We start from the raw sequence: 16,358 nt of genomic DNA on the forward strand, positions 1-16,358 counted from the left end.
CCCCCCCACCCCCTCCACCACCTTATTACCCCAGCTTCCTGCCCTACTTCCTGTAAGTACTAGCACATTTGCCCCAGAGCTGTGTGATGTCTGTTCTCCTGGGGCGTGCACTGGTTAGACCCAAACACAGCCACAGGGCCTCCAGAACCATCTGGCATCCCCAACAAGCCTGACAGACACACACCAGTTGGGCTCCCTGCCCCTCCTACGAGGTCCTGGGACAAATACTGGGGTCCCCAGTGTGAACTGTGCAGAGTCCTGGGCTATGTTTGCATGGAGGGAGTCAGGGGAGTGGCTCTGTGCCCCCTATCCCTACTGACCTTGACCCTGGGCCCCCATACCTGGCTCTCTCTAGCTCGATGCTGCCAATGTCACCAACAGCGATGGGGCCCACCATCAGCCTGGATCTGGATGTGGATGACGTAGAGATGGAGAACTATGAGGTCCCGTGGAGCCCCATGCTGGGAGGTGGGGTTAGGGGGACCTCCAGGCCTGGGTGCTGCTGACCCTCCCCTCTTGCCTGTATCCAGGCCCTTCTGAACCTGGCCGAGCGGCTGGGAGATGCCAAGCCCCGAGGCCTCACCAAAGCAGACATAGAGCAGCTCCCATCATACCGCTTTAACCCGGACAGCCATCAGTCAGAGCAGACACTGTGAGTGCCGTGCCCCTCTGTGAGTGTGCACCCCCCTCCCCCCCACTTCAGGGGAATCATGCTCTGCGATGAGCCTTCCCGCAGCCATCGGTGTGGATGCTCTGTGCCTCCCCTCAGGTGTGTGGTCTGCTTCAGTGATTTTGAGGCGCGCCAGCTGCTCCGAGTCCTCCCCTGCAACCATGAGTTCCACACCAAGTGTGTTGACAAGTGGTTGAAGGTAACACAGCCCGAGCCCAGGTGTTCCTCATGTGGTGGGGGGGGCAGGCTTGGAGGGTCTCCCCATCCTTGCCATCAACCAGAAGTTCTGGCTCCAGGGGGTCAAGTCCCCACCAAGCAGCTGAATGGACACAGATGGGATGGGGCACAGGTGAGAGTGAAGCCTGATGTGCGGCTATTCCCCTCAGGCCAACCGGACGTGTCCCATTTGCCGGGCCGACGCCTCGGAAGTGCCCAGGGAGACTGAGTGAGGCCCCACAGCTGCCCAGGAGAACCCTGCTCGAAGCTCTGGAAACTTGAGGGGGGACCTGGGGAGGGAGTAGCCCAGGCCTGCCTGGTTGTTCCCACCTGCATTTTCAGAGCTGGTGCCAGGGTTGGCCCTGTGAGAAGCCCTTGCAATAAGCCCCTGCATTTGCCAAGCTCCAAAGACTCCTTCCCTGATCTGCCTGCCTGTCCGCCTGCCGTGGAGCTGCCTGAGTGTCCCTAACTCGGTCTCCCGCCTGTTGGCCCTTGGTTCCTTCTCCGTTTTCCTGCTGGCACTGGGAGCCAGGGGTCCCTTCCCCCAGTGTGGCTGGTAGAGGTCCTTGGCCCCAGCATGGGCAAAGGAGGCACCATCCTGGGTCATCTGGTCTCTTGCACTGAAATGGTGTGTCCTCTGTCCAAGTGGTGCGTGGACAGATGGTGGCATGAAGCCATTTCCTGAGTTCTAGGGCTGAGTACTTCCACCTTGACCCCACACAGCCTCAGCCAGCCAGCTCTGCCTAGTCTGTTGTGAGGGGTGGGTCTGGCTCCCTAGAGGACCCTCACTCCAGGCACAACATTCCAGCCCCACAGGCTGGAGGGCATCCTAGGCAGGCCTCTTGAGCAAATGGGAGACAGGCCTCAAGCTGGGGCACCTGTATCCTGAGGGGGCCTGAGCTGTGCTGGGGAGAGTGAGCCCCTGTATTCCTGGTGGCGACCGTTCCACAAGTGACAGGGCCAGACCCATGCCCAGTTTCCCCTCTCTGTTGTTTTGCATGAATGTGAGGAGCAGCAGTTTTTGTTTATTCATTTGGCCCAAAGTCACGTGTAGGATTTGGGGGTATGGATATTTAAGAGAATTTATTTTCTTTTATTTTAATGGGGGTTATAGGGACCAACCAGGACTGAGTGCCCAGGGGGCAGAGAAGTGCCCAGTGGGGCCGCCTGGTCTGCATGCATGTGTGCGGCTGGGGCTGGGCTGGGCAGCTGGCGGTCATGGGGCAGGGTTGGGGGTCTGTGCTCAGCTGATAACTGCCATGCACTGTACTGCACATGTCCCTAGAGCCTACTGGGACCGTAAGCTTTTCAGGGCATTTCTCCCTCTCCAGTCAGGGAGCGTCTCCCACCTGCCTGGTGAGTTTCCTCCAAGGAAGTCCCAGGAGGACAGGGTCGGTGGTGGGGGGGTGCCTCCCAGCCTGACCACTGCCCTCCAGGGTCTGGAGGAGGCCCCTGTAGGGTCTGGCTGAGTCCCTACCTTCTCTCCTCCCATTCCTTTCCTTTCCAAACCCCAGCTGGGGTTGCTACCCTGAACGAACCGCGTGTGGGGCCGGCACATCCTAGCAGGCAGCCCCTGGCGCCTGCTGCCTCAGGGATGCTCCAACCACCCTCGTTCTCCCCGCAGCAGCCCTGGCTTCCCACCTCCCCCTCTCCTTGCCCCCCAAGTCTGCCATGGGGCCCGTCAGCCTGGTCCCACCCCCATGGAGAACCCAAAGTCTTACTGTATATAACTCCAGGTGACATTTCTATATTTATAGCAGTGTTGAAAACCCATGTGTTTTACACAGAGAACCACCCTCTCCACCCCTCTTCCCTTCCCCACCCCAACAAAAGGTTTTCAAAACCCTAAGGTTCCTGGGGCAGGCAGAAACAGGCTCATGGATTCTGTGTTGGCTGTAGCAATGATTCCAATAAGCAGCTATGGGGGGAGAGGGAAACACAACATTAAAAAATAAAATCATCATTAAAAAAAGATTTATGAAACGATTACTTTAGGATGTTTGTGATTTGCCGACCTTGCTATAGATGCCATGTTACCAATGATTTCCTGTGGTGGGGGCTTGTCATTGTTTACTCTTTTATTTACCAACTTCTGGCCTAGGCATGACAGTGGGCACCTTCCCCCAGCCCTGGCTGGGCCCAACGCCTGTGTTCTGTGTTAGAAAGGTCATACACACACATATATGTATATATATATATATATATCATATATATATATATATATATATAATTACATATATATATAAATATATGTAATTTGGGGGCCCTGTTCCTTGCACATTTTACAGTTACCTCATTTTTCCCATGTATGTATTTGAGAAAATGCTAATATATAGAGAGAAAAAAATGGTTCTTAAAGCTTAAATGTGTGGTTTTTTCCATTCCATTGGATTCACATTGGTTTGTAGCATTTAACATAACTAGTATGTTGTATTATATATATGTGTATACTGATTGAAATTTTTAACAGATTTGTACTTTTTTTAAAATGAAAGTTGCTAGTTCTGCTTGACCAAGTAGTGCAATCATTATTTTTTTTAATATTGTTGCTGATTTCAGAGGGATATTCACTAATAAATGTATGATGTATACCAAGTATTGCCCAAGCTGTCTTTGGCTGCCTGTGTTGTTTAGGTGGGAAGTGGGGGAATGGGGGAGGGTATGGGAAGTGGGGAGCAGAAAAGATCATTCCCGGGAAAGGGAGCAGGGAGGAAGGATTTGGTTAAGGGACACGAAAATCAACTACATTGTATATTGGTAAAATAAAAAAAAAATAAAAAAAAAAAAGATCATTCCCTGCCATGGAAGCCTGGGGCAGTCAGCACCCCTGATTGGGGGGAGGGGGGGGTCTATGATTCAGTTCAGTGATTATTCTGGGCCATCTGCTTCACATTTAAATTAGGCAGGTTTCTGTTGGCAAGTGACAGGATGGCTGCATGACTGGCCAGGCTTATACTACCTACCACCACCCACAGACCCTGCCGGAACTTGCACCCCTCATACCCAGGCTCAGCAGGGATGAAAGACCCAAGAGCCACCAAAAGGATCAGGCTGGTGATGTGATTGCATTCCTCTTATCCAGGATGGTATCTGGTGCTGTAGGAATACTGGCTGACTGTTAGCATGTCAAAGCAACGTGGCTGGGGTCAGGAAAACTGGGACCCTGTGTCTATGGCACCACCAACCAAAGCCTTGGTCAGGGCACTTCTCTTCTGGTTTTTGGATCATCTGCAAATTAAGGGACAGGATCGGTTCAGTGGTTCCCTACAGGTGTTTCAGAGAAAGTCCAGTGGGAGCCCAGTCCTTTTTTGTACAAGCCTGAATAACAGGGTTTGTACAAAAAAGGGCTGTGGTCAAATATGTTTCAGAAACCACGTTGAAGGTAACAGTCTATTTTTCAGGGTTTCTCTGAGCCTTGGCTATGCTGATGTGTATTGTGAATCTCCAAGAGTAGATACTGTGGGCAACATCTACACTTGGCTTGTATGGCCATGTGTAGGACTTAAATTGCATTCCTTTTTTTTTTTTTTCTTTTTTTTTTTTTTTACAGGATCGCAACCCTCGGTGACGCGCCCGCACCACGCTCACGGACCGGTCTCTATATGGGATCCGAACCCCCGGCGGGAGCGCCGCTGCACTCCCAAGCACCACACTCTACCGAGTGCGCCACCGGGCCGGCCCCTTAAATTGCATTCCTTTGAACACATTGGGACATGGCAGACTAGAACAGTGGTAGCAGCTGAGTTCCCAGGGCTCTAGCCTAGAGGTCTGAGAAAATTGTAAGGTGGGGAAGTCTCTGAGCTCTTTGCAGTATTTCAAAAAGCCTAAAGAAATATCACACAATCATATCAACTAATGCAAAAATTGTGACAAAATTCAACATTCATAAAAATTTTCAGCAAGCTAGGAATAGAGGGTAACTTCCTTAACTAGATCAAGAGCATCTACAGAAAAACCCTACAGCCCCTGGAATCAGTACAGAGCAAGAACATCCACTCTCACCACTACTATTCAACATCATACTGGAAGTCCAGCCAGTGCAATAAGGCAAGAAAAAAACAAAATTAGGCATACAGATTGGAAAGGAAGAAATAAAACTATCCCAATATGCAGCTGATATGGTGAAAATCTATGTAGAAAATCTTCCAAAAAAATCTACAAAAAACCTCCTAGAACTAAATGAGTTTAGCAGGTCATAGGATAAAAAAATACACAAAAATTGTTTCTATATACTAGCAATGAACACATGGTAATCAAAATTAAAAACAATAATACTATATCTAATCACTGAAAAATGAAATACTTAGGTATAAATCCAACAAAATGTGTACAAGTCTTGTATGTTGAAAACTACAAAACACTGATGAAAGAAATCAGACCTAAATAAATGGAAACATAAAGTGTTCTTGGATTGGAATATTCAACATAGTAAAGATGTTATTTCTTCCCAAGTTGACCTGTAGGTTTAATGCAATTTCTATCACAATTCCAGCAAGGTTTATTATTATTTTTTGAGACACAGACATTCTTATTCTAACATGTATATGAAAAAGGCAAAGGAGCAAGGGTCCCAAAAACAATTTTGAAAAACAAGAATAAAGTGGGAAGCACTAGCCGGTTAGCTCAGTTGGTCAGAGTGTAGTGCTGAAAACACCAAGGTCCAGGGTTGAATCCCTGTACCGGCCAGCTGAGAATAATAATAATAAAGTGGGAAGAATCACTATACCTAATTTTAATTCTTTCCGTATAGCTGTGTTAATCAAGACAATGTGGTAATTGCAAAGAGAGAGACAAATAGATCAGTGGAACAGAATAACCCAGAAATAGACCCACACAAGTACAACCAACTGATTTTGAACATTTGATGAAGGATAGTGTTTTCAACAAGTAAATCTCACTATTTATATAAAAATGAACTCAAAATGGACCATAGATTTAAAAGTAAAACATAAAACTAGAAAACTTTTAAAAGAAAACAGATGAAAATCTTCAGGACCTAGGACTAGGTGAAGAGTTCTTTGACATGACACCAAAAACAATCCATAAGAGGAAAAAATCAATAATTGGACTTCATCAAAATTAAAAACTTTTAATTTGCAAGCCACATATATGACAAAGGACTCATATCTCAGATATATAAAGAACTTTCAAGACTCAATAAAAACAAAAGATTAGCACACATTTTACCAGACATACAGAATATTTCATGTGCTTATGAAAAGATGTTCAGCACCTTTAGCCACTAGGGAAATGCAAATTAAACTACAAGATATTACACACCTACTAAAAGAACCAAAATAAAAAATACTGACTATCAAATTCTCCTGAGAATGTACAGAAACTACATTTCTCATACATTGCTGGTGGGAATGAAAAATGGTACAGCCACTCTGGAATGTAGTTGGCAGTTTCTTATAAATCTAAACATACATTTTTTATAAAACTTAGCAGTTAAACTTCTAGACATTTATTCCAAGGAAATGAAAAATTCCACACAAAAACATGTACATAAATATTCATAGCTGTTTTATTTGTAGTAGCCCCAAACTGGGAACAACCCAGATGACCTTCGATGGGTGAATGGCTAAAGAAACTGTGTGTGGTACCTCCAGACCCTGGGGTACCACTCAGCAATAAAAAGGAACAAACTATTGATACATACAAAAGCCTGGATGGATCTCAAGGGAGTTATGCTGAGTTAAAAAAGCCAGTCACAAAGGTTACATATGACTCCACTTATATAACATAGAAATGACAACATCAGAGAGATTGAGAACAGATTAGTGGTTGCTAGGGGCTAGGAATGGGGAAGTAAGGGGCATGGTGTGGCTATAATGGGGTCGTGTATTAGTCCGTTTCTGTTGCTTATAACAGAAATACCTGAATTGGGTGATTCACAAGAAAACAAAATTCAGGGCCGGCCTGTGGCTCACTCGGTAGAGTGCGGTGCTGATAACACCAAGGCCCCGGGTTCGGATCCCACATAGGGATGGCCGGTTCGCTCACTGGCTGAGCGTGGTGCTGACAACACCAAGTCAAGGGTTAAGATCCCCTTACCGGTCATCTTTTAAAAAAAAAAAAAAATAGAAAACAAAATTCATTGCTTACAATTTCGGAGGCTGGGAAGTCCTAAGTCCAGGGAAAACATCTGGTGAGGATCTTGGTGGTGGCAACAGTGACCCAGGAATCTCACACAGCAGAAAATGGCGGAGCAGAAAGAGAGAGCTCCTCATGCACTCTCCTTTGAAAGCCCTCAGAACCGCGCCCAGACCCTCACTTTTAATCCATTCACTAGGCATGATCCTCAGAATCTAATCACCTCTTCAAGACCCCACCTTCCAATTACCTTTCAATATTTCAATAATAGGATTTCCCACCCTCTGAACAGTTAGAGTGGGGATTAAGTTTTGAGGGGACATTCAACCCAAGGCAGGTAGCAAGAGAAAGATCTTTGCGGTGATGAAATAGTTCTGTATCTTGATCATGGTGTGGTCACATTCAAACATGATGAAATTGATAGAACTATACACACACATGCACACATAAACTGGTGAAATCTGTAGATCCCAATGCCAACTTTCTGGTTTTATACAAGATGTTATCATTGAGGGAATCTAAGGATACATAGGACCTTTCTATAATAATTTTACAACTTCCTATGAATCTAAAATTATTTCAAAATAATTTTCCAAAACTTGTGGAAAATTGTATAAAGACCCAATATTACTAATCAGATTAAAATCCTATTGTCTTTGGGCTAAAATTCTGTTATTTTAAGATGTGGCATTGGTGGGGAGTAGGAGGTCATTCTGATTACTTCTTTCCTATCAGAAGATCTGCCTGCCAGCAACTACAGCAGTGTCTGGCCCTTGGTGGGCATTTTTTTTTTTTTTGGGAGGGGGCATTTTTGAACAAATGAATTTGCAGTAAAATGCATCTTTGTTTTAATAACAATTGGCATAATTGGCAACATGTTTCCCCTGGGTAAACACTACAATCTGTCCTCAGAGGGAAGAGGCTGGAATCCAGGACTGGATGCTTTCTCATCATCTTTGAGTTCGGCCTGCATGTTGACAGGAAGAACATTCAGAGTTCTTCTCTGGGCACAAAGAGGATGCAAAAGCCTAGACACTCTATAAGGGCAGTTTAATTGCCACTGGATACTCAGGCCCTGGTAGGGTACTTGGCACATCATTTGTGCCAAATAAATTCATTCAACAAAACTGGCTGAGTGCTTCTGCCCCAAGCCAGGCACTGTTCTAGGAATATGGCATACCCCACTGAACAGGACAAAGTTTTTGCCTCCAGAAAGTTGGCAATCCAGAAGTGAGAGAGACAATATGCAAGTAAACACTTATTTCATATTATAACAAGGGCCATGAAGGAAAAGACAGTGATAAGTCAGAGGGGCTAGGGCAGGGAAACCCTGACATAGGGTTGGCCTTTCAACAGAGGTGACACTGAGATTAGTGAGACCCGAATGATGAGGAGTCAGTCAGGAGAAGAGCATGCAGAATGTGCCAAGGCACAGAGGTAAGGATGAGCTTGAGCAGGAGCATAGGGAGCCAGATGAAGTTGCAGAGGAGAGCAGGAGGCCAGGTCCTGGGGGACCTTTAAACCCTGGTATTTTATTTGCTCCTCAAATCCTGAATTGGAGTAGTATTATCTTCCACTTCCATTTGGAGGAATTGAGGCTCAGAAAGCCCTGGGCCTAGGCCCAGCTAGAAGATGGGAAAATCAGGATAGACTTGCAGTCCCCACTCTCACATTCTCCAAGTCAGAGAATCTACTTTTGAAAAGATAGAACGGAGACCTCTAGGTTTGGGTGGCCTCGGAACCTGAGGCCTCCCTTCAGTCTGTTCTACCTGCCTCCTCCAGATTCCAGGTATGCGTTCCTCCACCTACCACCTACAACTTCCCATCATAACAGGAAGTGGAAGGCCTCTGTCCCTTGGAAGAGTTCTTAGGGGGCCAGCAGAAAAAGAAGGAATTTTGTTTGTTTTTTTTTCTTCCTTTTTTGAATGGGGAGACTGAAGTCAGACTGATTTCCGCCCTGAATATAAACCTCCTTTGTCATAGAGGAAGATGGAGAATGTCAAAGAAATAGGTTTCTGTGCTAGTCTTTCCCTCTCCCTGTCTTCTCGGCTTCCCTGTGGGAGGGCACGGAGGCATGGAAGAACGAGTATCCCAATCTAGTCTCACTTTTGTCAGCTCCCACTTCTTCCTTCTCCCAGCCACCCCCAAATTCTCATGGTTTCCCCAACATGCCTGTTTTCACCCCTGTGTTGTGCGTGTTGTTCCCTCTGCTTGGAAGACCACTCACATTTCACGAGTGCCTACCATGCTGCCAAGTTATCCCTCATGCATCCCTTCTTCTGTTTTCTTTCTGTAGTTCCCACTGAGGAAAGGGAGGCTCAGAGAGGGAAGATGACTTGCCCAAGATCACAGAGCCAACAAGCGGCAGAGTTGGGATTCAGACCCAGGTCTGTCTGCTGTACCCTTTTGCCTTTGAATCATATGACGTTGCTCCAAATGCTTTTACTTACTCTCCTGGTAAGCATGCTCCTTTTCCAAAGCTCAGCTCAAATGTCCCCTCCCCTTTTGAGTTTCCCCTGACCCCTCCCTCAAGCCAGAGCTGTCCACATTTCCACTCTGGGCTTCCACAGGATGCTCTGCAGACTGCTCTTTTTTGTGTGTGTGTGACCGGTAAGGGGATCGTAACCCTTGGCATGGTGTTGCTTGCACCACGCTCAGCCAGTGAGCGCACCGGCCATCCCTATATAGGATCTGAATCTGCGGCCTTGGCGCTCCCAGCGCCGCACTCTCCCGAGTGAGCCACGGGTCGGCCCTGCAGACAGCTCTTCATGGTTCTCACCTGTCTTGATCGATCTTGCTGGTTGCCCATGTCTCTGCTTCATTAGGCTCAGGACCATCACATTCGTCATATTTCCACATCCAAGCAAAAGGGCAAGGACACAGATATCAGTATTTTCTGAATGGATGACTGAATAAGCAAACAAATGAGTGAGCTGCTGAGACAGAGTGTGTGGGAAGTTGACACCAGCCCTGGGGTCCCGGTGATCTTATATAGGCCCTGCCCATTTGTCCCAGTGTCCCAGAACAGTGGAATTAACTGTTATCTGTTTCATTTCCAATTTTTTTTTTGTACGATGATGATTCCTTGTCCTCTGATGTTCTGACAAGCTGAGACAAACCCGTCAGCCTCTGCAGCTGTTTCTACCTCAGATAGAGGCTCTGATAGAGACTGCATTCTGGGAAAAACTCTGTAATAACAGAGGACACATTACTATACAAATGGCAGGTCTGCCTGAGGAGCTGGCACCAGAGTCCAGCTCAGCTAGATGTTAGCTACATCTGCTGAGCATATATGGGTTTATTTTAGTACATATATAAATATTTTCTGTGATTTTTTTTTTTTTTCCTAAAAGATGACCGGGAAGGGGATCTAAACCCTTGACTTGGTGTTGTCAGCACCACGCTCACCCAGTGAGCTAACCGGCCATCCCTATATAGGATCTGAATCTGCGGCCTTGGTGCTCCCAGCGCCGCACTCTCCCGAGTGAGCCACGGGCCGGCCCTTTTCTGTGATTTTTTTTTTTTTTCCTAAAAGATGACCGGGAAGGGGATCTAAACCCTTGACTTGGTGTTGTCAGCACCACGCTCACCCAGTGAGCTAACCGGCCATCCCTATATGGGATCCGAACCCATGGCCCTGCTGCTATCAGCACCGCACTCTCCCGAGTGAGCCACGGGCCGGCCCTTTTCTGTGATTTTTAACCAAAGTATAGCTACAGAAAAAAGCTGGAAGCAAATATGCCAAAATATTAATGTTAATCATTTTGGGTGGTGGGAATGTAAACATGGTTATTTTCTTCTTTGTTTGCTGCAATTTTTTACAAGGATCTATTTGATGGCACGGAGTGCAACCAAGCACAGAAACCCCAACCTGCTTGCCAACTATGCTCCTTCTTCCCAAAGGTGGACTCTGACAATGTTATCCTCAACCTGTGGCAACCCTTCTTTTCTGAGGTCTGACATTCAATTCTGGGACCCACATCTTCTAATGCATCGTTTACCTTGAATTAGCTAGAGTGGGTTTCCTGTTTGTTGCTTACAACTAAAAAACTCTAATATAGGCACCAAAATTTAACAGCTGTGTGTGTGAGAGAACAGCCAGGTGTGTGCAGTTTGTGTGTGTCTAAATTGGTATACCATGGCAGTTATGATTTATATCTACTCTCCTTGCCAGTACCTGGGTTATACTGAATCCAGAATTAAGCCAGAGTCTTCTAAATGTGATTCTGGGACAATCAGAGTTATGTGGTCTGGGCACTTGCCTTGCTGGCCATCAGAGGAGCTTGAGAAATTGGCAGCATGTCCTTTAAACCATTCCTCTTTATTACCAGTTGTCTCAGTCAAGCTTCAGGCAGGAAAGTGCATGGTGTCTAGGGAACAATCAGGAGATCCATGGGGCTAATTAGTGTGACCATGTGGAGGAACAGGGAAGAACAAAGCTGTGAAGTTAAGCAATGGCTCCAGTGTTGAGGCCCCCCAACATCTATCTGGGGAGCTGGACTTTCACCTTGGACAAAGGGGGCACTGAGAGCTTCTGAATGCCCGCATGCAATCTGCTTTCGGAAAGAAATTGGCAGCAGTGACAGAGGTAGAGTGGTGACATGTGCCTGAGTTTTTCTATCTGCCCCCACTACACCTCAGTCTCACCTGGGTCCTCAGTATTGTCCAGAAAGCCTTCTATATCTTCCTAATCTTTTAATCTCTGAAGCAGCTATTGCAAGTCTTCCCCTCCCTTCTTAGACCTCTGACCCTATCAGCTCCCCTGATCTGACAGAGAATAGAACCCTCAACTGCTGCTTTCGAACCTACAAAAACACCAACTTCTCATATCCTTCCTCCTAAGGCCACTCCCAGTGACATCTTTATCTTCTTTCTCGGAGTATCTTCAATCTCTTCCTCTAAAATCTCATTACTTTTAGCATTTAAGCATAATGAAGTCTCTCCTATCTTGGAACAAATAAACAACCTTTCCTCAATCCTGGCTTCTCTCTGGATTCTGTCCTATTCCCCTCCATCTCTTTCACCCACAAATTTTGTGAGAGTTACCTCTATTTAATCTTTCCACTTCCTTACCTCCCATTTGTTATTTCTGCCTTCTGACACCATACTCCACTGAACTAGCACCTGTCAATGTCACCAGTGACCCTCATTGTTCTTAAATCCAGTTGTCCTGGTCAGAAACCTGTGCAGCATCCTCCATTTTTCATTCTCTGCCACCCCCTCGCCCTATCTAATCAGCATCCAAGACTTGGTAACTGTGCCTTCTCAGTAGTTCTCATGTCCTTTATCAACCTCTTTCCATCCCCATGCCACTTCTAATTCAAGACTCCATCATGTCGCCTTTTAGCCTTGCCTGCTATCTTGCCCCCTCACATCCAGTCTCCCCACCATGACAAAATTATCTAAAACTCAAATCTGATGTGTGTCTCTTGCTTAAAGCCCTTCAGTTGCCCTCGGGACAAAGTGTGAATTGCTTAACCTAGTTCACATAATCTGACCTCCAACGTGTGGGAAGAGACAAGGGGACACGTACTCTATGGCTGGTACCAGCTGGGGAATTTGTATATTCAGAAAGGTATGGTTAAGAGGCCAGTGAGGATGGTAATTAGGAGGTCACAGGTGACCATAAGAGGTGGTCAGTGAAGATGAAAGTTCAATTACAGGAGGTTAAGAAGGAAGTGGAGGCTGGTTGTGCAAGCTATCCAGGCAGGGAAGGAGACAGGGAGGTGACTTGTATTTAAAGCAAGATTGAGGTTTTGTAAGGGAGGAGATACCAAACATTTTTAGAGGGAAGATAAAGAGAATCAATCCAAAAGGGACCATTGGTAAAGATTCTGGAGATTTTGACAAATGGGAGACTGAGCACACACTCATACACTGCTGGTAGGAATATAAATGCCTTTCTGGACTACAATTTGGACATAACACAAACATTAAAAAAGGTAAAAATTTCTATCCCTTTTAGACTTAGCAACTTCATGTCTAGGATTTTTTTTTTTTTTGTCTCTTGAGAAAACTAGCATGGATGTGCACATTTAGCTACAGGGATTTTTTTTTTTTTTTTTTTAAAGATGACCGGTAAGGGGATCTCAACCCTTGGCTTGGTGTTGTCAGCACCATGCTCAGCCAGTGAGCAAACCGGCCATCCCTATAAAGGATCCGAACCCGTGTCCTTGGTGTTATCAGCACCGCACTCTACCAAGTGAGCCACGGGCCGGCCTTAGCTACAGGGATGTTTATCAATCTATTTAGAAAATAAAAAGTTTAACATAAATGTCATGAGGATTTGGATTTTGATCCATTTATGTTTCATCCATTCAGTGAAATGCTGTGCAGCCATTTAAAAAGATATAAGGAACTAAACTTCAATCAGGAAAATAAATTATAAAATCTTTCTCTTTCTCTCTCATACAGACACACACACACAGTTTAAAAACAGGGGCTGGCTGCTTAGTTCATTTGGTTAGAATGCAGCCTTATAACACCAAGGTCACGGGTTCGGATACCTGTACCCACAGGCCACCAAAAAAAAAAAAAAAAAAAGTGCTTAAAAACACACAAAACTTCTGTGGTCAAAGAAGTCAGAATAGTGGTTATCTCTGAAAGCGCTATTGACTGAGAAGACACAAAAGGGAACTTTCTGGGTTGAAGGGAGTATTCTGGATCTTGATTTTGGTGTTTATATAGTTAAAAATTTATCAAGCTATGGATTTAAGATTTGAGCATTTTACTGTATGCAAAGTACATCTCATTAAAAAAAAATAGAGCCACAAGATGGAAGGGGAAGAGGAAGCAGGTGACATCGAAACAATTTTGAGGTGAAAAAGGAAGATGACGAAGTTCTGTGACAAAACCTGTTTCTCCCAGGAGGTAGGCTGTTGTAGTAATGGGCTTAGGATGAAGTGGAAGTGGGAAGGGTTGAATTGAGAAAGGTGGACACATTGGAGCAGTCCATATGTGTCAGAAAGGCACAGGTTTCCTAAAGCTGGATTGAAGAATGGGCACCAAAACCCAGGGCTCCTCAGTTTGCTCTGATGTACACTAGGATCCTACAGCTGAAGGAGCAAGAGAGAAATCAAATGGTTGAGTTTACTTCGGGAATTGAATCAGTACTGGCTTGTAGTGGAGAGGGGAATGAAGCCAAAAAAGTCCTAGAAGGGAGAACTGAGATGAGTGGAGAGGTAGAGAAAAGCTTTGTGGGAAGAGCAAGGACAGTGGCAGTTGGAGAGATAAAGGCTGTGGTGAGAGGGATTGGTGTTGAGGACCTGAGAGTGAAGCAGTTCCAAGTGAAGAATGGCACTGCTGGGAGAGGGATAGGAGCGAAGGAAGCTAATGTTTACTAAGCACCCACCTATCCAAAGGACACCAGCTCATCTAAACATGGCAGGGATCTACTACAATATTTATAGATGAGGAAACAGATTCTGATGTCAATGATTTGCCCTAGACCAGTCAGCAAGCAGAACAATTTCAAATCCAGATTGGACTTCAAAGCCTCTTTCCACCATACTCAGCTGCCATACAAGTTAAATCACAAATAGTAATACCAAAATTTTAGGGAATCCACATATGTAGGTGTGGGAGTCACTTAGTTTGCTGGTAGAGGTGAAAATATCAGTGACCAACAATGGAAAATGGCTAGTAACAACCAGAATAGGACAAAGTAGGCCAAACAGATGGCATGTGCATCAGCACCGTCCTGCAGGACCTTGTATCAAACTGGCAGAAGAGAAATACAGATCCTGTTTCCTGGTGCTGATATTCGTGGAAAAATAAGTGGCCTCTGCTTAAGGGATTTTTGAAGTAAGGGTTATCTTCAAGGGAAAACCAAATTTCAGTTTAAGGGAAAGAAATCTGGGAGTTTGGGGGTATCATCAGTTAGCAATAGGGACAAATACAGAAGGGGAGAGGTCTGTGAGAAGCTCAGCATGTATGGTAGCTGAGCTCACGGGAATGAGGAAGGGACTCTGGGAGATCAAGGCTCCATCAGGGTAAAAGTACACATGGAGTTCCAATTGCAATGTCAGAAAAGTGTCCAGAAAAAAAGTGGCAAGCACTATCTGCCAATATGCAATGCCTAAACCTCACCACCTCTGCTCTCTCTCCTTGCCTTATCCACAGCTAGGGTAAACCTTTAGTAGTGAGTAAACTACAAACTGTTTTGAAAACAGGAATAGGTGGTATTACTTACCAAACACCTACTGCATGTCAGGCACTCTGTAACGGCAATTCTCTTCATCTTCACAGCAATGCTACAAATCAGCCCTATTTATAGATGATGAAACTTAGGCCTAATGAGTTGTCACTTGGCCAAAATCATGGCCACAGCCAGGATTTAGAACAAGGAGACTCTGGCATCAGAGTTTGAATCCTTTGACTTTGTTAATTGATGGCAAAATTTTTATACTTAACCTTCACAATCAATTGTGAAATGTTCATTTTTAGTGGCTTCTGACTTTAGTGAATAAACTCTTCTTTCAGACTTACTAGACTGAGTACATATTCTAGTTTACACTTAACATACTCATTTTAAAAACGAAGGTCCCACATCTTTGAATACACAACAGGGCAAACAATGCAGGTAACAACTAATTCAAGGAATGAATTCTTTGCATAAGGATAGTGGGGAAGAGAAAGGTGGAAAACTGAGGCTTATGTTTCCCTTCAGAAATGAAAACATGAGGAAAAATACCGTAGGAGGGGAATTCCAATAGTCTGTTAGAACTAGTCAGAAGTAACTCTTCTCTAGTTACTCCTTTGCAAGGACATAGGTCTGTTCTAACAGGAGAAATAACAAATTCCTTAAGAAATTATTATTGCAAGAAAATATTCCTTCAGAACAGTCCCTTGGGAGAAGGGGAAAAATACTTAATGGCCTGTACTATGTGTCAGGTGCTTCATATACCTTTATTTGATTTAATCTACAAACCAATCCTGAGGCAGGTGGCATTATTTTCACTTAGAGTTGGAGAAACTAAAACTCATGGAAGCTAAAGAACTTACCTGAGGTCACAAAGCTGACAAATGACAAAGCCCAAATTTGAACCCAGATCTGTCTGCTCTTTCTACTATACCATACTGCCTAAGTGTTGCTATTTTTCACAGGAATCCAATACAGAAGACCTACCTTTATTTATTTTTGGTAGCTGGCCAAAACCTTGATCCAAACCCGATCCTGTTGTTACAACACCTTCTAACCACCTGAGAACTGACCAGCCCCCAGAAGACCTATTTTAACTCCTTGCTTCTCTTTGATTCTCCCTTGCTTCTTGGGAATGCAATGCCCTGTTCCCTCCCCAAGGCTTTTCAACCTTTCATTCACACATAGAAAGATATCAACTGCACCTCTCCTAGACAGAAAGACCCACAGCTTGTA

At 45.1% G+C, this 16,358-nt stretch overlaps 1 protein-coding gene across 1 annotated transcript in view; it reads left to right on the top strand.

Annotated features, from left to right (window-relative positions):
- The window catches only part of RNF44 (ring finger protein 44), a 10,703-nt gene extending 7,219 nt beyond the window's left edge, over positions 1–3,484 (top strand). The window contains exons 8-12 of the mRNA XM_008588948.1: positions 1–52; positions 356–443; positions 531–652; positions 770–869; positions 1,057–3,484. The exon at positions 1–52 is cut by the window's left edge and continues 2 nt beyond it. Coding sequence (XP_008587170.1) covers positions 1–52; positions 356–443; positions 531–652; positions 770–869; positions 1,057–1,119 — 425 coding nt within the window. The 3' untranslated portion in view covers positions 1,120–3,484. The remainder of the gene's footprint in view (positions 53–355; positions 444–530; positions 653–769; positions 870–1,056) is intronic.
- The last annotated feature ends 12,874 nt before the right edge of the window (positions 3,485–16,358 follow it).

This window comes from Galeopterus variegatus, unplaced genomic scaffold (assembly GCF_000696425.1).
Source record: "Galeopterus variegatus unplaced genomic scaffold, G_variegatus-3.0.2 Scaffold5118, whole genome shotgun sequence".
NCBI lineage: Eukaryota > Metazoa > Chordata > Mammalia > Dermoptera > Cynocephalidae > Galeopterus > Galeopterus variegatus.